General features: G+C 43.1%; 1 protein-coding gene across 6 annotated transcripts in view; it reads right to left on the reverse strand.

Moving 5' to 3' along the window:
- The window catches only part of AGAP1 (ArfGAP with GTPase domain, ankyrin repeat and PH domain 1), a 334,155-nt gene that overhangs the window by 172,758 nt on the left and 140,039 nt on the right, over positions 1-21,358 (reverse strand). For all 6 annotated transcript variants that reach the window (XM_086751069.1, XM_086751066.1, XM_086751065.1 and 3 more), the window contains one exon: positions 2,594-2,721. In XM_086751069.1, coding sequence (XP_086607195.1) covers positions 2,594-2,721 — 128 coding nt within the window. The remainder of the gene's footprint in view (positions 1-2,593; positions 2,722-21,358) is intronic.

Here is a 21,358-nt window from a genome sequence, read left to right on the forward strand (position 1 = left end):
AGGGGACGTTACGTAGGTGTCCACCACATGAGCAAAGATACGCATCCAAACACACAAACAAGTCTTTCACCGTCTGAAAAGTGGAACTACTGGGTGAAGAACCCCTTGTTGGTATTAAGCCTTAGAATTTCCCCAAAGGTATGCTAAGAACTAGACTGGGTACGGTGATACTTTTGTTTTTCCTTTGTTCCTTTCTCTAAAGCCTAAGATCTTGACCGCAGAGTCATCAGGAGAGTTTGCAGGAGTTAGATCACCTGAGTGATCCAACCAGAGAAAGAACAGTATCTCACTTTATCTGAAGCGATCTGTGTAGCCACAACTTCTGAAGGCCTTCACTCCTGTGGAGAATGCAAGTGGCAGCGCACTGTAATGATAACATTTTTGATTCACGGAGGAAATCTTCAGTGGAACATCATTACGTCAAAAGAGATGTTCTAAAGGGCAAGACACCAGCCAGTCTTCCAGCCAAGATCAGAGATGGTAAATCTTCCCACAGATCAACTTAAACTTGAAATTGCAGTTGCAAAGTTCTTTTAAGTCCAGGATAAGGATTCGGCTTCCGTTCCTTAAACAAGGTCGTTCTGCCTTTAAGCGCAGCACAAAGGCAATAAGACATGAAACAGATGTATGGCCTATACTTTTAGGCATGACATCAGCCTCAGAAGACAGACATCTTTGACTGGTGTTGCTATTGCCCCGTCAGATAATTACGCCAGCTGTTAAAAAGGCAGTAAAGAACATTTTTATTGAAACATTTGTTTTTATTGAAACAGCTTGTAGAGATCCTTATCACAAAAGCTACCTTGTTTTGATTTTCCCCAACAGTCCTTATCACTGACAAGAAGTTTGCTGCGCAGGTGAAGTACTTGTCTAGAATTTCGTATTTGCTGTTGGCTTCCAAACCACACTTGTGTAGGAAACTGGTGAGAACCTAGAAATTTGATTTCCTCCATCAAACCAGCTTCATCAACAAGAAGGGCGATCGCAACTGCTTTAAGACAATGCAGAACATAAAGATGCAGCTGGCTAAGATTAGGTTGTACAAAGCACCGTCTATCCCCCTTAGAAAGTCTTGAAAAACTATATAGTCGTCAGTAGACTGAGTAAACTAGGTGATTCTTGGATCCAAGAGTAAGGTCTGTACTGGAAATGGTGCCATTCGTTCTTCACACGTCTGTGACAGCACGCTTCCTCTTTCACAACTGAACAGGACGGGTCTCAGATAGCCCCTATAGGCAGTATAACTCCTCTCAGTTGAGAAGCATGACCACACACAACTGCCCAGAGGAAACGGTTTGGAAGAAAAGCATTTCACATAGAGGGTTAGTTCCAAGCACTTGTGGTAACGAACCAGACAGAGAGCGAGCGGCTGAGGAAACTTGGTCAATGTCACAAACGACAAGAAAGGGGAGAACCTCTTCCATATGAGGAACTTGTACTTCACCAGAAGGTGCCAGGGTTCTTCAGAACAGGCAAGTATCTTGGCACTTGCTTTAGAAAGGAGGGTCTGAACTTCAGTGTTTTCTTTTGGCATAATCAAACTGACGTCTGCATCTTTAGAGTTAACCCAACGGTGGAAATTTCCACTAGGGCACAGAAAGAGACCACAGTCACTAAGACTGGAGAAGAACCAGAGTCCCCATTCTCTGGTATATATCTAAAAAGAGTGCTTTCAGAAGATGGTCACGTGTCAAATTAAAGAGAAAAAAAAATTTAAAAAATCAGGCCACAGTTCTAGCCACAGACTGTAAGGGTCAAAATGATGGCCCTGTAGATCCATCTGCCGAGAGTGAGAGCGCACAGCGGGAACGCAATCTGCCCGACTGCAAAGGTCGTGGATCTGAATGACAGAGCCTGTGTACATCCTAGCTGTGAATGCACACAGAGATCACCACGTGACAGCAGAAAACACATATACCGAGGAAGAGCATCACAAGGGAAACACAGGAGAATGTATTAAAGAATACGGGTAAAAACTGTGCAAGTTGGAAGATTCTGGTATTAACCACGTGTTTCCAAAAATGCCATCAGGGCCACCGAACTTTCCTGCCATATATTATGGTAGCATTTTGTTTTATTTTTACTCATAGCATCTACATGTCAACATCAACATATATCACTATGTCATTAAAGGGGAATCATTTCAACTGAGCATAACTGACAGGCAATCACAACTGCGCGCAGTGCTCACAAAGGTAAAATCCTAGCACGCTAACCGCTGCGAGGCACCAGCTACTATCACTCAGCACGCGACTGAATGAGAACAATCACCAAAAACGTTGCGAGGTAATTTTAAAACACGGCACAGCAAATCCTGCTGTCGTAAGAATCGGTCTGCTCGGAACAGCTGGCTGCTGGGCATAAATCCGTACGATCAAAGATGGCTTTAAAATCTATTTTACTGCAGCAGTTTCTTGAAACAAAGTCAAGCCAATTAAAAAAAAATACTGCTTTAAACTACAGATCACTGATAACTTTCAAAAAAAAGCCAACAACCTATCAAGCATCAAAAAAGCACACTAGCATTAAACACTTTCGATGAAAAGCAAACTGGCAGCTCCTTTTCCAAGCAGGCATTCACTACAGTCTGTACCTGGCTGATATGCACAGCAGAAACCTGGGCAGAGCACACGGAGGAGTGGCTTGGAGAGTTGGGGAGAGATTTGCAGGGTCCAATCGAGAGCTGCTGTTTCTTCCTTGTTGCAACGATCTTCTGAGCAACTAAAGAAAAAGAAAACATACAGACAGGTAAGCTATAGTACTCACTGGAAAATACTGTGTGTAAAAAGTAGGACACAATACACAAAATGAGGTTTTCCACTCAGGCCAAAGCCTGCTCCGAAAATTGGGTGTAATGCATCCAATTAAGATGACAGACGCTGGTTTTTCACAACATACTCCATGTGAGACTCCAGCTCTGTTCTCCACATGGACGAAATGGCCCCAGAACTGTCACTCCACCAGGTGAGCAGCAGAGAACCAGGACCAACCAAGGAGAAGGGGAAAAGGCAGGTGTGCAAGTCACAGAAAGCAACACCAGAACCTGTGTCTGTTGCCTACCATTTGGGTTACAAATTTAAAGCGAATTAAAATTTCAGTCTTCAGAAACAGAGACTAGTGTAGTGGCTAATCAAAAATACCACTAAATTTAGCTTCCTTCCATGCAGTCATCTTCACGAGGTGAAGCACTTCATGAAGCTTGTGCCAAGGCGTCTGCACTCACTCGCAGACTCCACCAAAACGAGCGAGGCAGAACGCCAACAGTTATTGTCATCTATTTAAGTAGTCACACAGAAACCTGTTGTAGTTAAACTAACAGCCTTCAATCTGTCTTGTTCAGAAAAAGATATTTCTGTAAACTCCAAGATGATCTTCCCTCAGTACGTTGTAACACAGGCAGACAAATTTTTTAACAGTTTCTTCTCAAATGAATGCAACCCGAACAACAAACTGGTCTGTGGCTTATGTTTTCCATGTAAATGAATGATGGCATAATCATGATTTAGTGAGAATACACTGTATAAAAAATGGCTCCTATATGTGAAGAAGCAGCTTCATTAGTTACATCCCACCTCCAATAGGCCTCTTATCATCCTGAAAGGATGGTATCAATTAATTTATCTTCCCGGGCATATTGATCATAACCTTCAGCAGCTAATCATGTTTAAATTACAGAGGAATATCGTAGCACTCCGTCATTTCAGACCCATTGGCTTATTGATCGGGAGTCTGGAAAGCCATATATTAAAATATTTTAAAACACATTAGCGAACGCAAAGAGCAAACCGAAGGTCAGATTTTAACATAGGCACATGGATTTGTCTTCATCGTACGAGGTAAAGGCCTCAATTAAGACCAAAACTGAATTAAAACCACACATGAATGGAAACTACCTTCTCAGCAAAAGCTTCCACTTTCGCACAGGAGAGGTAATTAGTCAGGGGAAATATTTACCTCTTTCCTTCAACCTGAATATAGGTGTGTTTGTAGCATCACGTTAACACACATTACGCAGTCTTGCCAAATTATCACTCCAGGAAGGCACAAGGAAAAAAAAAAAACGACCCAAGATAGACTGAACTCGCTGACTCAAACGCACGGCCTGAACGCTAGCTAAGTACTACAAAAGTAGACACTAAACAAATAAGTATATTTTTAAAAGAAAAAAAAGCACAAATTGTTATTCTAGAGATGTGAAGAGTAATCCACAAAGCAGCTGGAAACAAAACCTTACACAGAGCAGCATAATTTATCCTGTAACTCATTCCGTGCGCTGTAAAAGCAGTAAAATTGCAGTGGAAGATCATATGCTACCTACTTAAAATTGCGCTACAAATTCTAGAACAGACCATTCTTAGCCTCAAAATTCCTTAGCTCTTCCCTCCGTTAGAAAAACGACGTGCCCCCTAATGGAAATCCCCTTCTGAGCTGCCAAACCTTCCCAATTCCCCCTCCGTTTCGGCAACGAGTCTAACGTCCCCCGCCAGAGCCCGATTCCTCCTGCCTCTCCCCTCTCTTCATTAAGCAACCCGCTCTCCTTTGAGACACCAAACAGGTTTTGCTTCTTTCACCGCAGTCACGCAGCCGTCACTCGATAATTAGACGGCATTCCATATTCAAGTGCTCAGGGCTACTTGCCCTTGGATATGATGGTGATGAGAGCTTCAGAAGTACCTCAAGGAGTACCCTGACCCTTCAAAGTTTGCGACATATGAAAGACGCGACTGATCATCTGTGGGGCAATCGCCGGACTGTCAAAAGACCTACTGTGCTCTTTCTAAAGCTACCTTGAGAGAAGAGATGAAACCTGAATCTTGCCCATCAGAAGTCGGTAAAAGGGGGTTCAGCACGTTATCTCCTCAGCAGTGCTGCTGCAAATTCACATTTTCTACATCTTCTATTCCAGAGAAGAAAGCCCTGGAATACACAAAACTTAAAATGGCTGGCACTGAAAACCCCACAGATCTGCTAACTCCCGCTGCTGACATCTTCAGACACAGTAGTTAGGGAGGGAAAAAACCCCACAGTTAAATGGTTGTGTAGCGAGAGAGAAATACACCATAATTACAAGAACTTACACCAGATCCAGAAAACAGCCACGCTGTATTGCTTGTTCAGCCCAAAACCTATTTCTGCTATGACATCTTCGTTAGGACTCAAAGTGATCACTCAGTAGCTGCTTAGCGGTGGGAGGAAAAAATCCTTAAAGCAACACGTTTTTTACAACTAAACACAAGCTCACACTGGATTTATGAGCAACCTGGTCAGAGTGTACCAAAACACATCCAAAATTTTCTTTTTTCCACAAAAGGCAGTACCACCACAACCACCACAGTTTAGGCAGCGGAGCGGCTCGGTGGAACTGCTGCTGAAAAAACATAAAGCAAGAAATATTGCTCTTCAGGACCGCTTGATGTAAGCCATGGCCGTACGTAAATATCTTTTTGCTGTTAATGAAAGCCAACTAGTCTACTTCATTAACCAATTTAAGACTCCTCAGAGTCAAAATCTTCAGATTAACATCGATGTGCCCGTAATTGAAGTGTCAGTCCAGAGGAAGCCACACAATTAAACCAAACGTTGCTCTATAAAGTGAATAGAGAATGCAAGAAAGCAGAAATATCTCTGCCCCAGAGCTTTCAGGTTCCATCTCATCCCAAAGACGATTCAGTGCTTCCGAATTTAACCTAAATATTCTTGCTAAGATACGGTTCTAAAACAGATGAATGCTGACTTAATCTACGTGGCACGTATCAAAGATAATCAAGATAGCGACAAGCATTTCAGCTATTCTTAAAAATCAATTGCGTGCTCTCTACTTTTATATACTCAATTAAGCTATCCATTTCAGAGAGGTTTTTATTGTAAGCCGTCTATCTGCAGCATGAAAAGGTAAACTAAATTTATTTGCACAGTGAAGAACTCTTCCGCAAATAAACAGGGATATGCCAAGGATATGCAGGGTTATAAACCAGGAGAAGTGATGTTTAGGAAATATATGGTCTTTGGGGAAGACTGATGCTTATTTCTTATGCATTTAGACTTAATTTTACAAGCCGGAATGATTAGAAGCTGTATTTTACTTTAAGGTCTTGTTAGTCAAAAACAAGTGAAATTCCTGGTCTGCAAGATGAATCAAATGTCTGAGTTGGGAGAGCAAGCTCTTGACTTGAATGCCTCTTCTTCCATGCCTGACCTAGCTACCAAAACAAAATTAACCTTCCCACCCCCTGCCACTTTCATCCGAAACACTCCTTTTTGTTAGCCAAACCTCCCATTCCTAAGCAGCCCTGCTACCTTCTCGCTGGATGGCTTACTGGAAGGACCATCCCACCACGCAGGAAAGCTCAGTGGTCTGAGAGGTAAAGCAGGGTTTCAGCCCTCCAGCTCCGCAGATCTGCACTGCAAACCACCGCCGTTTCTGTTTGCACACGGGAAAATGTTACCCATACGCTAATTTTCGCCAAGCAAAGCTCTCGACATCGTGGGGCTGACTATCAGAGGACTCAATTCACTCGCCGGAGGAATAGCAGGTCACCTCCTCTCCCCGAAACCCGGAGCTGCGCCTCCATAATGAACCGACTCCTCTTTGTGCTCCGTTCGGGAGCTAATCACCATCAGAAATCCTGTTGCCAGAGTAACTGCTCTGACAGACTTGTCTTTCCGTGGTTCAAAGGGCCGTTCACACGTCAACTTCTTGTGCAGCGTGAGGCTGCTTTGCAGGGGCAGCCGGCTCTCTCCGATCTCATTAGCACAGCTTCATTCAAGTCTAAGGACAAGAGAGGCAGAGACCTGGGGGGGGAAATACTCCTTAGGAGAAGTTCAAGACACAAGGTAAGACCGTCTCACCTACCTCCACATCCCCTAAAACCGAAAACACAACGCCACCTCCGCATTGCACAACAGATGGCTGGAGGGAAACCGCGTCTAGCCCGAGATCTGACTTTCTCTCTGTTTTAAGATGGGTCCTGGAAAACGTCCGGAGGTATCAACAACCTGCTCACTGCACTCTTTCCCAAAAGGCAGTGAAGAGTTATCGTCGCGCCCTTTACGTTGCTTTTTACCAAGGAACGCTTGAAATAGTAACAGGGAGAGTTACACCAGGCATACAATAAGGTAACATCTGGGGCTGCTTCTTTTCTCGGTTCCCACCAGGACAAGAGTATTGTGTATTTAGAGATGCAAAGTCTTCTTGAATTACCGCTATTTAAATCAAAATTGGTTTCTCATAAAAATATGTATAAAAGCACTTAACTCTACCGTGTGTCTGAGCAGAAGCAAACACCAGGTTCAGTTACAAGTGCGAAAGATGGGAACGCAAGAATCGGGCACTAAATTTTCTTCCACTTATTGACAGACAGAAAGCAGCTTTCAGCTGACGTCAGAATGCTCACAGCTGACTGAAAAACAACAGAAGGGGCAAACACTCATCAATATCCATTTTAACCACTTGGGGGAAAAAAAAAAATATCTGAACATTTACACAAAGATTACTTTTCATCTTGAAACGCCCCCGTCCCCACTCACTTTGAACAACAAACACCGTGTCTTTGTGGAAAGTCTCTCTCCAATTCACATCAGCCATCAGGGATTTCTAAAAGGTGACGAACTCGTTTTACATGAAACCTTGTCAACAGGAGGAGCTGGATCTCTGAAAACGAATGCTGGCTTTTTGAAGTTCTACGAGAAATTTTAATTCTTTTTGCAAGCTTGTGGGTTGGAGTAACATTCCTAACAATTACCGATGGGACTGCTTTTACAGACCATCAAGAGAAGGCTGCCTACGAAAATCACAGAACAGTAATTCTGCTGCAACTGGTGCTAAACAAGACGCAGGAGAGGATGATCATTCATATGGAAGGCTGAGCAACACACACACTGTGCTGCACCTTTGAACAGGGCGTGCTCCCACTGTATAGCCAAATGCCACAGTGGGATTTTTAAGGGTAAGAAAATTAATGTTTCATCACAAGGCTTAGGGAAGAAATCTGATTCTCTGTTCAATTGATAAAAACAGTGAAAAATGAATTTTACGTGAGCACAAAGTCAAAATATTTGCTTAGTGCTTAAAATGGCAAGGGAGGGAAAGAGCTTCAGAAACATCCCAAAATTTGTAACCTGTCGTTTTCAAATGCCAAGGATGAGGACAGCTGGGAGCTCCACCATCCAGCTTGGCTTGGCACTGCCAGAGTCCTCTGCGGAGCCGACGTGCTCGTCACTTTTACAGTACCAGTAGTGGTCACTATACTTTATTGCTGTAATTCCCACAGAACAGAGAAACTGATATAGCACAAAGTATCCCAGCTAGCATCTCCAGCCAACAATATGAACATCAGGGCACAAGTACCATCAGATAAACCTTAACTAATTCCTGCCTAAGTCCCAGTTCCTAAAAAATCCCGGTAACCTCAACAGAATCTGGCAGGGAGAAGGAGAAGGAAAGTGGAAGGATGTAACCGATACATCAACAAGATCACAGTTCATCAGATGGGCAAAAATAATTTGCTTCTGCCCACAAGCGCAGCTGATCACCGTTCGGTTTTTTCACGCGGAAAGCCCTGCCTAAGGAAAACACTCCGTGGGAAGCTGAGATACACAGCAGCTTACATTTTTATGGTAGCTGCATTTTAATTTAATATTCCATGTTTACAACAAGTAAGTCTTCAACAAAAATAAATTTATTCCCCAATTACATACTACAGGTGAAGCAGTAATAACTACAAGAGCAAGCACTAACCACAAATGCTTTTGAGTGGGAAGCATTAACGTGAGTATCCACTGTTGAAGTCATTGTGCCTATTATTTTAAATTCAATCAATTTTTTAGGCTAAACAACTTCTATAATTCTCCCTTTAAAAAGGAGAGCTTGGCATACCACATGCCAGCTGTAACGGAGAAACAAGAACTGGAAAACATAGCACTTGAGCTGGGATGTAGCAATTTCTTGAGCTACTTTTTGGGGAGAAAAAAGTCATTATGTATTTCCAGGTGCCCTAAACATGTTGCCAATACAAATTCAACATTTTCAACAACTACAGATTCAGGAAAAAAAAAAATTAAAAAAAAAATCATCATAAATGTGTGAAGGAGAAACTTCTTGCTGGGTTTGCAGACTGACTCACTGTTCCAGGGCACGAGAAGATTCAGGCATCCACACGCAGCACAGCAGCGTACCCGCAGTACCGCTCCGTATCGCAACAAACATGCGCCTCCCTGTCCTGCTGAGCCAGACATCGCTGCCAAGGGACCTCTTCTTTCATCTCAATACATAAATCATAGACACAAATTTCTTCAGCCGTTTCTCCCTGTAGAAACAGCGTGCTGGACAGCCGTACCTCACAGGGATGAGTCGTTATTCTGCACTGAACACAAACCCACTCAGAGCCCTCACAGACAAGGTGGTACTTGGCAGGATAACCTCTATTTCACTTCGCAGCGCCATCAACAAGGGTGGGAAAACGAAGCGTGCAGGTACTTACCTCTGATCTTGCACAGCAAGAAAAGAGGCAAACTATCTGACTAAAAAAAACCCAAAAAACCATCTATAGTGCAAGGGTCCAAAAGCACTGGAAAGTTTCACTGGACAAAATGCTTGGTCAACAAATTGTAAAACTTTTTAAAACCAATTTGATTAGATAAATACATAATATCTGCATTTTTACTACTCAACTAAAACACACTTTACTTCGAAGGGCTGAGTATTATTAAGCAGATATATTAACCAGATAGCTTTTGTTCTTATATTATTCCCCTGCACTTCTCAAGCACCCATGCGCAACCTAGAAAGACGGTTACCACGGAAGCAAGGTATTTCACATGAGATGTGCGTCTTCCATGACGAGACTAATGTAAGCAGGTAAATGTTTAAACCACTGGATAGATTTTAAGTGCTTTTATTCTATTTCTGCTATGGGAAACTACCTGCTTTGGCAAGTTCCAAGCGTCCAAAAAATCAAAAAGAGGATTTCAATCGAGACAAGCTACAGGAGACGTGGTATTAAACAATGACAATGCAAATGCAACAACTTCAGCTGGCAAGTTAAAAGGTAACGTGCTATTAAAACAGCTGGCTAAAAACAAAAGCATCTTCACAATTTGACATCACAGAGAGATAATCAGTAAAGCATTCCTGCCTTCCCTGCCCAAACACAAACCGCGGAGCTGCCTCATCAAGCTGGCCAGCTAAACCGCTAGCAAAAGCCTCTCTAAATTAGGGAAAGGAAATGAAGTGACTTAAAAGAACAAATCCCTCACCATTTTTGAAAGGCACAGCCTCTCTTCCTGTCTCCTGTTCCTTGTTACTTTGGCAAGGGAGTTTCAACTCCAACCCTTCCAGCGGAGAGGACTGAAGGCGTGAGAAACTCCCACCTTGTCCTGACTGCCTCGGCTGAGTCCGCCTGGTAGATGCGTAAACGCTACTTCGGATCATACAGAAGTCACAGCGGGAGCCCTGTACTACCAGGGTAATTTTTAGTCCTTCCAGAAACTCCTACTCACAACCCCACTCGTCTGACCACTCCAGCTTTGCAGGCGCACGTTCTGCGCTCCCCACAGCACCTCTATGAAACGATCCTCCACAGCAGCCTGTTCTGCTCACGTTCAGCGATTCCTCCCCACAAACGCATCCAGACGTTCCTCGCCAACGACACCGTCATCTCTCCCTGCGTTCTGTACCTATATTCTCAGGATATGGAAGAAACAGATCTCCCAGGGCTTTATCTCTGGAGATACAGAAACTCTCTGTTTTCCTCACTTCTCATTGTTCAACACTGAATTTCTGCACCACTCCTGCCATCACGGTCATGCTGGATACTGCTTTCCAAAAACCTTCTAGAAGATGTGCTAGCTTGGTAATGCTAAACAAATAAAGCTAAAACGTAGACAGAAGCTTATGTAAGATTACTCCAGTGAGAGCTTCAGATCTGCTCCCAAAATACGGAGATAAGTTTTAATATAGGATCCAATCCTTAGCTGCATTCCCTTTATCTCAATATATTAAAGCAAATTTATTTTCATTTATGTCTCAGTTACCTCGCAGGGCTGTTAATTTGCTGGAAATGAAGCCACTGTGTGATTGCTCCTATTACTTGGTGGATTTAAATGCTGACTGTAATAAACAGTTACCTTCAGCATGGAACAAAGTCAAGGCTGCTCATCTTAATTTTGGAATGAAAAAAAACTGCCAGGACAGCCAAGCACACAGAAGAAATGTATACACTGAGCATAACGTACATTACAAAAAAACCCACTGGTGGTTTTATTGTATTATAGTCTTACTATGTTATTAGACAGGCTCCTCACAAGGGCTGGAAGTTGCATCTCAGCGCTAAAATGCACAATCCTTTCAGCCTACTACAACAAATCAACAACTCCTCAGATACAGTTTCCAAGAACTATCAGGCTAGTTCACAATACAGGTTAACAGGAAATGTATGTACGAACACACAAATTATATACGGAAAAATAATGTTCCATGATCTCCACAGTTAATAGTCAAGTTCAGGTACAACGGGAGACTTCAGGGTTAATCTTTCTAAAGGATTTTAATACAATTCTCCTTAAAATACATTTAAAACCACACCTTACGGGTACCTTTGGAGTTTTGTGACGCTTTCATTCAAATACATATTTCAGGTCTGGCTCTCAGAAGCAACTGTTCTTGTTTTACCAGATACAAAAATACAGTTATAAATAAGACTCAGTATTAAATATCTCTAATCAATCCCAATATATTTTTTTTTCCCTCCACAGGTAACTATGATTAACACTGCATATCACTTATTCCCAACTTCGACGCAAATCACTGTCTCCGACGATTAGGTATGCAAATACACCAATAAATCTGCTAGACAATCTGGAAAGCATCTGGCATCTAAAGAAGTTTAAAAAACAAACCTACGCTTTCTTCACTGCTCACACTGCGCTGCAAGCAGAAGCATATGGCTTGAGGATCTGTAAGGCAAACACTGTGTCAGACACAAGGGTAAAGACTTTTGCACGTGGATTTACCTAACCAGTAAAATCATGAAGCTCGGTTGATCTTTCCCTTACAACGGAATCAAGTCATAAACCCTGTTATTTCCCACACAAAGGTTAAAAAATGTTGAAACAAAAAAAAAAAAAACAACAAAAAACCAAGCAGAAGACACTACATTCAAATACAACGTCAAATTGATGTTTCATAAAAATCATAGAATCACAGGACGGTTTGGGTTGGAAGGGACCTTCAAAGCCCACCCAGTCCAACCCCCCTGCCAGGAGCAGGGACATCTCCAACCAGATCAGGTTGCTCAGAGCCCCGGCCAACCTGGCCTGGAACGTTTCCAGGGATGGGGCATCCACCACCTCTCTGGGTAACCTGGGACAGTGTGCCACCACCCTCAGCGTATAAATTTTTTTCCTAATCTCCAATCTAAATCTACCTCCCTCTGTTTTGAAACCATGACCCCTCATCCTATCACACCAGGCCCTGCTGAAGAGTCTCTCCCCATCTTTCCTGCAGCCCCCTTTAGGCACTGGGAGCCGCTCTCAGGTCTCCCCGGAGCCTCCTCTTCTCCAGGCTGCACAGCCCCAGCTCTCTCAGCCTGGCCTCACAGCAGAGCTGCTCCAGCCCTCTCATCATCGTAATATTGTTGCATACTATATAATTCTATATCAAAACACAGAATTATTAATTAATCATACTAACCATGTCAAATCACAGGATTAAATAACACACAACAAAACTATGCTTAAGAATTTTACCACCTGGCAACTAGTTTCATATTCACATTTTGAAGGAGCTTCACGGAAAGCCCACTTTGTGGAGCATGCTATCAAATCTCAAATGCTATCTCTACAGCTTCACTAATTAAACTGAAGGCACACTTCTGTTCTGCAGCGGTGGATCAAAATTAACACTGCGCTATTCCTACTTTCCCCTGCTCTCATGACACATTTGGCAGACACAGTTTCCATCCGTGTGGCAGGCCAAACACTGAAGAACACACAATTCACACACAGAGGAGTCACCCACGCTTTGAGCAGAAGTTCCTGGGCACATCAGAGGTGCAGAGGACCAGCAACCCCCCCCCACAGCTACAACCACCCATTCCAACCTGACTCTTGGGATACGTCAAAAATGTTACGTTCACATGGCATTCGAAGGAGCTACGGTTAAGGAAGTGCCAGCAAGAAGATGCAGCATCCCCAAACCACGTCATTCCCTCAGAAATCTGAACAAAGATTACTGCCTTCACTTTATATACAGGTATTATCCCACAAGATGTGAACATTCTCCTCAGAGAAAAAAAAATAAATCAGGAATCGTGTCCCAGGCACAATATTTTCAGCCTCAAACACCAGCCGCTCGCTCTGTCTCCGAGCTGCACTGCATCTTTGAACAAAACCAGCCTGATGGCTCTTGAGCCAGCAGAATTTTTCAAAATTAAAGAATTTGAGGTACTTTTAAGACTTGTTCTTACCAAGCCTGCTGATCCACTCGCAGGAGAAATAAAGCCCATTCCAAAAACGATCTCCACAAATCCAACAGCAGATATAAAACCATCTACTTTTAGTAATAAAGGTTAATTTTGTGTGTGTGTGTGTGTGTGTGTGTTTTATGCACATAAAAGCAAAAATCAGAGTGGAAGCATCGTACAGCATTCGACACAAATCTCACAAAACACGTAAGCCCCCCCTTCGCACTTTAATCATTTGCTAACAGTTACAATAAGATTGTATTAAAAATTTAAACTGCCCTACTTAACGCAATTTACCTCCAAAGGTCCATCTCCAGAGAATGAATTCGAATGATATAAATGTCGAACACTTGATCAGATTTATTGCGCTGAAGAGTATTTCTCTTGATACAGATCTTACAAGTGAAGGCTAATGGGTTTAGTTTTATTACTTTTTAAGCACTTAATGGGAAAATTTAGACATTTTCACAAGACTAAGCTCCAGCAAGAATTTACAGAATGACAGCACAGAAGAAAGCCGTGCGATCTCTGTAGAGATCGCCGTCCAACAGCGTTATTAATGGAGAGATTAATGAAACGTATTTATCCAGACAATTCGTCAGACAACGGGTAGGCCTGAGCGCCTCTCTGCGAAACGCGGAGAGGGAAGATAAGCAGAAACTGCCGACCACAGCCCAGTTTCCGGACTGAACTGGGGCCAAACTGTCCAGTCTTCGGGGAAGGCAACTGAAGTCACAGAGACTGCAAAATAAGGAGCGAAGCTACAGGTACAAATCCAGGTTCCTGCGGGTGATGAGGGGCCACACACTAGTTACCCAAACATTGGCAGACTATAAAAACACCCTACCAGCTTCCTACCTTTCCATTCCAACCATGTTTTCCACAAACATCAAAAGTCCTTCCAAAATACTACAAAGCAATAGTTTTGCTTGTCCAAAAAAAGGTATTTTTTAAAAACTGAAAGACAGCTGGGAGTCCTCAGACTTCAATTAATGTCTAGGTACTTATCCAATCAATCATCAGGCACTATAAATTTCCTATATTTCTCATTAGTTACACTATTGCGCAGCTTAAATCTAAGCATACCTTTCCCTGAGACAGTAAATCGTGATGCATAAGACACAAGCAACCGTATCAGCCATCAGAAGAGGCATAAATGATGAGAGTAAGTCAATTGTATACATGCTGAACTGAAGCTGATTTACTCCTCACGAGTTTTTTTTTAGGTAAAAGTATCACCAACAGCCGCACTGCTAGCACAGTACATCTCTTGGAGTTTGCATGCACGACTTGAAACCAGTAATGACCTGTCTTTACAAATATTAACAAGTTTTATGCACAAAATCCAATTTTCTATGGAAAAAAATATTTCTTCAGCATCTGCCAATAACGTTTCTTCATTAAGCGCAGACAGGCAAAGGTTTGTTTTTCCTCAAGCTCTAAATTTAAAGCTGGTTTTGTGGCTCGGAAAGCCATCCTCAGCTTTTTCAAGGAGCATGCGCGTGGGTGAGGCATTCCAGAAGGTACCTAACACAGCAGTAACTTGTGTGCTGAGAAATCCTGGGGTTTATTATACTGAAACCAAAGAGAATACACAAGTGTAAGAATGCACGCCGGTAAGAACAGCAGTTAACATGGAAGACTGAAACACGCTCAAGAAAAATCTGCCTTCTGTTTCTGTCTGCGTAAGATTTCTTAAAAAGTTCGTTTAAAATTTCAGAAGTTAAAGGAAACCTTCATTTCAAGGGCTATAAATAAAAAAAAAAAAAGAAAATCAAAGAGAACCAAACAACAGCAAACTGCGGGCCAAAGTGCACAGCTTGGCTACTTTGTATTAGCTACCAATTATCAGCAGACAACGAAGCGAAGTCAGATGCGCTGACTGTCAAGAGTACCCATCAAAAACCCACCTCTGGCTCCCCCTCCAAATCTCAGATGCTAGGCAGTTCCAATGAGCACAAAAAAAAAAAAACTCTTCACGGCAAAACTTTTGTGCCAGATTTGAAATTTTAATCATCTCTTCCTTACGTATCCCCCACATTTTTAAATCTAATACCAGTGGAGGCCAGCTGCTTGACGTGACGCTTGAGGTGCCGCAAGCACAAGGTCAGCAGGACGGGCACCTTATGTGAACCAGCTGGCAGCTTTAAGGCAGGCAGTAACACCCAGGAAAACACAGCACAGGTATTTCAACCCCAAAATACCCAAAATGCTTTACCAATCTAGGATCTGCACAGGGAGCAACCAGGTGACACCAAAGTTTGCTAGAGTCCTCGAGTTCTGTAATCTCTTCATAAAGCTAATTGAGCCTCTGTGCCCAAGTCACACTTAATAGCTGAGAAAATTTTTCTAACGCGGTCTCATCCATCAACCAGCTAGCTTTCCAGCTTAGTTCTTCAAACAAAATGGAGCACGCCTTGCTCCACCCGGATCACAGGAATATTGTTACACTGATTTACAAGATATACATTAAAGATGGCACCACCCCAAGAATCTCGACATCACTGAAGCAACCGTATGAACAGGACAACAAGCTCCTGTATGTTCGAGGGATATTTTTATCCGTGGCAGAGGATTTGGGCTCCCCAGATGCCAACAGCTACCCTAGCCTAAAATCACATCCAGCTAAGGTTTATATCCCTCCACACGCATCTCAAAATACCCAACCGTCCGCCAGCAGTGTTAGCAACTGGCAGTAAGTTCAGTTACCCGTTAAGCAACTCACTGTTTAAGGCTGGTGAGCACACGGGCCAGGCCCACCTCCACAAATACTGAAGTAAAACGAGTAGTTTACAGATTTAGCTCACCGCACGCTTAACGCTGACAGAAGCCACGTTACAAGAACTGTGCGGAAGTTCCACCTTCAACGATCAAAGGTTTCCTTCTGCAACACCAAGGACTTACCACTGCAAGCAATCTCATCGTATCAAACATCAATTTCAAAATTAAATTACATGCAATTAGTTCAAGGATTCTCTATGGTGAACGAGGGTGGAAAAAAACCAAAATCCAATCCATGTATTTCTTAAAACTCAGCAGCATCGCTGGCTGTTTTTGGGCACAGGCAGGAATGCAGAAGACTAATGCCCGCACTCATTTTACTACACACACAACCCCGTACATTCCTGCAGGCTTTTAAACTCCAAACACACAAGAGCTAATCCCAGAGCAGCAAACAGTTTCAACAGGATTTGCATATGCATCCCGATTAGTTGAAAGGGAACGATTTGCAATGCATTTCGGAAATCGCTTTTGAAGAACAATCTATGCTAATCGTTAACTTTGATGTTGAAAATGTGTTTGTTACACAACAGAGAATGTTACAAAAGGATTACGTTTATTACACCAGTTTTAAACGTTTGAGAGCTCAGACAAAAGCATCTCTTTATTAAAAGGGGAAAAAGCAAGCGCTTCTGTTTAATAAATGTTACTAAATACACCACAAACACGCCCAGGAACAGACAAAAGTTAGAGAAACGAAGAGATATAAATGTAATATCAGACTTTTGACAGATTTTTTTTGCTTGACAACTCAGATGAAACAGCTTCAGCGTGCTGGATGCCAGAAATAACAAACATGTAAGAGGCAACAGCTATTCTTTGGATCCTCAAGGGACGGCTACAAGTATCACAGCACAATGCACCAACAGAGCGGTGCACGCCACGGCTGCTTCTCAAGGGGAAGCCAGATTTTCTCACAAGACTCCCCAGCCTTGGCGTTGCTTCCTACCTTTGCTCTGACAGCCTCTACTTTCTGCCTGGAGCACAGGTTTCGTTTCCAGTTGTCCCAAAATGCTCTGGGGATGCTGTGAGCAGGCTGGTGTTGGTCTCGGTTGGTTTTACAGCAAGGATCGGCACACTTTCCCTTGCATCCGTCTTGAGACGGGACATCTTGCGTGTTAGCTCTTATTCTCTTTCAGCAACGCTAAGCCAGCAAAGGCATTTTGTGCCAAAAAAATCTGACGTTAAATCCACAAAAGACAGTTAAAAACTACCAAGGGACAATATATTAGGGATAATTAAAGAAATCAAGCTTTAGATCTTCCACACTGCCCTCTATATTTGAGAGCTTGTTGGACAAGCTGTACAGAACACATGCTGTAAGGCAGCAGATGAGGTGTTAACACATTTTAAGTGTAAAACATTTACATTTTATGTAAAAATTTAGGAATAAAAAAAATCAGATGAAGTGATCACGCTGTAATAAAGACCACAGCAGTAGGAAGAGGAACAAATACCTGCTAGCAAGGCAGGCTATCCCCCAAAATGCAGCAAGTAAGCCACAGTTTAGACAGCCTCTTAGAATTAAGAGAGATGCAAGGAAAAGAAAAAAAAAAAAAGGGTTGTTGCTGTCATAAAGAAAATATAAACTGGCACTTTAAGGAGCTCGTGCTCTGCCGAAGCCCTTTTTGGCCCTTATCTAACCCTGTGGTCAGCTCCGCAACCCTCCATTACAGCATCATTAGCAACTGCAAAAGCAGGGCTCAAGAATCACCTAGCTAACAGATACTATTACCAAGCAGTGAATTTTTTCCAGTCCTGGCATTTGGATACATCCCCCGCAATCGAGCCCTGTTAGCAGCCGCGCTGTTACCGTGTTACTTCGCTACGCAGTCAGTTTGCTGTTCAGGTCACTTGGCTAGAAAAGAATCGCGGAAATTGCCACTGCTCTTTTCAGCTTCTGTCACCAACTCCACCAGGAACCGCAGCACGACAAAATTTAGCAGAGTGGTGTTTTTCCATAATTCAACCTCTGCCAAGCTGACAGGATATCTGCCTTCCTTCCATTCTAGTTTTCCTTTTTTTTTTTTCCTCTGTTGAAGATAAGACTCTGCAAGATGCAAGACAATTCAGCAGCACTGGTATTTTCCCAAGGTACTAAACGCAACAGCAACACAAACGCGTAGTGCAGACTGTAAAATGACAAAGCAGGAACAGATTAGGAATTAAAATTGAAGCACAAAACATTGAAAGCATGTTTCAGCATTGTATTAAAAAATGCCCTGGATCCAGAGAGGCTTATATCTAACAACACCCCGTATTTAAAAAAAGCAGTACTTGATTGCCATCAGATTGGAAATGATACTCGATAATTAACAAAAAATAGGAGCAGATACTGTCATTTTTTCAAATACGCTTACAAAAGTGAAGGTAACCTCCATCTCTGGAGAAAGAACAATCATAGTCCTTCGTATCAGTGCCTATGTCCACACGGGCACACAGAACCGAAACTTAATCTGTGGGTGCAATGCAGATGTCACCGACGCATACGCGTTCAATAGTATTTTTTAACATTTGACGGAGGACAAATTAATATGGTGAGACAACAACAAAAATCACGTTATTAATGGTACTGAACGCATAAGCAGATGAGGGAGATCTCATCCAGAAACAAAATCTCCAGGTTTACAATACCAGCCATAGAAAAGGCAGTGGGTATCAAGAACAAGGAATTTTCAAACTTTCTCCCTCTTCCAGAATTTGCCTTCACTTCCGTTTGCGATGTTAATGGAAAACAATTCCTAATTACTTGCAAGACACTCCAAGAAGGTGCTTATAACATTTTATCTCTCAAACACAACTTACACGATGCTATAAAACGGACTGCTTACGCCTCTCACCCTCAGGTCTATTTGCCAATAAAAAGCAATTGACCACCAAACAACTATCATGTTTCCTGCCCCAGGATTTCTCTTCGAGTTTGCGTTAAAAAGATATAAACCTACTGGACCAATTCTGAATCTTCAGTGCTGGAAATCTTATTCTTTGACATTTTGATGTAACATATCAACAGTTTTGTTTCCATTTAGTGAGGAATTTGCCGATGATGAACTAGCTCTTTCATTTCTCGTAGTCTCCAGAAAATCTAACAGCTGTCACCTACTCCATAGTATCAGTAGCTCTGCATCACCGTCATCTTCTAGGTGTCAAGTAACGTGCCTTACTGCATGCACTTCAAATTAAGACTTAAAGAAAGTGCTGTAAAACTAACCCTGTAGAATTTACAAGTCACATGAAAAGTTCTGCAGAGATTATTGTTCTCTACCAGTAACCTAGCGAATGACACTTACCACAGCTAAAAACTAAACCTCCCTGGAACTTTCACTAGCACAATCACCATTTGACTTCACTGTACAAATTTCAGCACTTCTGAAATGCTGCACCTCTTCATCCCATCATTCAGTTCCAAAAATAACAAAAACAGATGCAGACATGCCGTCAAAGATCTCTTTCTCTTCCTTCCTCCACTCGCTTTTGAATCTGGGTGCAGATTTGAAGAAGTCTGATGGAGCAGTACAAGCCTCAAAGTCCCCAAAGCCTGTAAAGTCTGCAATTTTAATGAAAAGCAGCAACCAGGCACAGGACACGTGAGAGTCCCAACAAACAGCATGGCTGTAACATCAAACAACTGCCAAGCATGAGGGAAATGGCATACAAAAGATCTTGTAAGTCCCCAGGGACAACAGAAAAAAAAAAATTCCTGAACTGTAATGTACAAAGTGTGAATTTCAGTTAGTCGATCAGAAAACACAAATTTGAGGAAAAGGGGGCTCCAATATAGCTTGTTACACTGCTTGCACAAACACCTGTCATTTTCCAGTCCAGTCTGGTGATGCTAACTGCTTCCCCAGGATGACGGCTCTTCGCACCCTTTTTTTCCAGGCAGTACTCAATCCATAGAGCTCATTTCAACTCTTTCTGTATGATGCTGATTTCAGATAGCGAATAATTTCCTCCTACCAACTAACACGGGACCCTCCCACAACAAAGTGAAGTCTGATTTATGGTATCAGAACCGGTGGTGAACATACCTATGGGCCTGGGAGGTTAAGCAGAAATCAGTACGTCCGAGGAGACAGCCTGTGTAAATAAACGCAGCCACTATGAAATCGGTGACGCAGAGAAATCCTTGCTTACAGAACTCCACAAACTAAATCTTCTCATTTATTAAAGGCACATAAGAGTTAAGGGCAGGCAGGAGTAAGGGTAAGGTTTCATACTTAAATACCATCATGTTCAGAATAAAACCTGTGAACACTAACAGCTTAAGTGTCACTGACGTTCAAGTTTAAGAGCGATCAGCAAACCAGGAAACGCTGCCCACCAGCGTCAGGAAGGCAGCCGCCGGCAGAGCCAGGCCTCAGCCCGCAGGGCCAACCCTGGCCACACCGGCTGCCTTCTCCCTAGTCCCCAAACCGCTTCGGGAAACCCCGCCCAGGCCCTCCGAGAGCCGCGCTCAGGAAATCGGGAGCTCACTGCCCCGGGCTGCCAGCCGGGAGGAGAGCGGTGGCCACCCACGCCCCCGGGAAAGCCCCGACGCCCGCCGTGAAGGCGGGAGAGTCGCGGGGGGGGGAGGGGGGCGGGAAGCGGGAGGCTGCGGGCCGCCGCGGCGGCGCTGCGGCGCCCCCTGGCGGCCGCCGCGGCAGGGCCCGTCGGCCGCCTGCTCCCGCGCTTTTATTTTCTAGGAAAGCGTTAATTTTACCTTAATTTACAGAACAACGGGTGCTTAAAATGAACGAGGCCTGAGGGTGCGTTGCTTCAGGCTAAGCTGCCTCCCGCTCCCAAAGGGAAGTGGCCTTCGGGCCATACCTAGTGCACGAGCTGTATTGACTCCTCCTAAAACAGCCGTCAGCAGAACAGGACTGAGACTTTATTTACTCCCCATGAGACTGATTAACATTTCCTAATGAAAATACATCTATAAAAGCTGACTTGACAATACTGATAGCAAGTGACAGCTCTACCCCGGAATCCGGCTGTACGAGGATTAATACCTCCCCCTTGAGACATTCAACACAACATTAGAAATACTATTTGGATTTGGAAATAAAATATTTCTGGTAAATTTTCACACACAATAGACACACTCTGTAACGAAAATTAGTTTAATTTGCAAA

This window comes from Chlamydotis macqueenii, chromosome 6, assembly GCF_036417535.1.
Source record: "Chlamydotis macqueenii isolate bChlMac1 chromosome 6, bChlMac1.mat, whole genome shotgun sequence".
Taxonomy (NCBI): Eukaryota; Metazoa; Chordata; class Aves; order Otidiformes; family Otididae; genus Chlamydotis; species Chlamydotis macqueenii.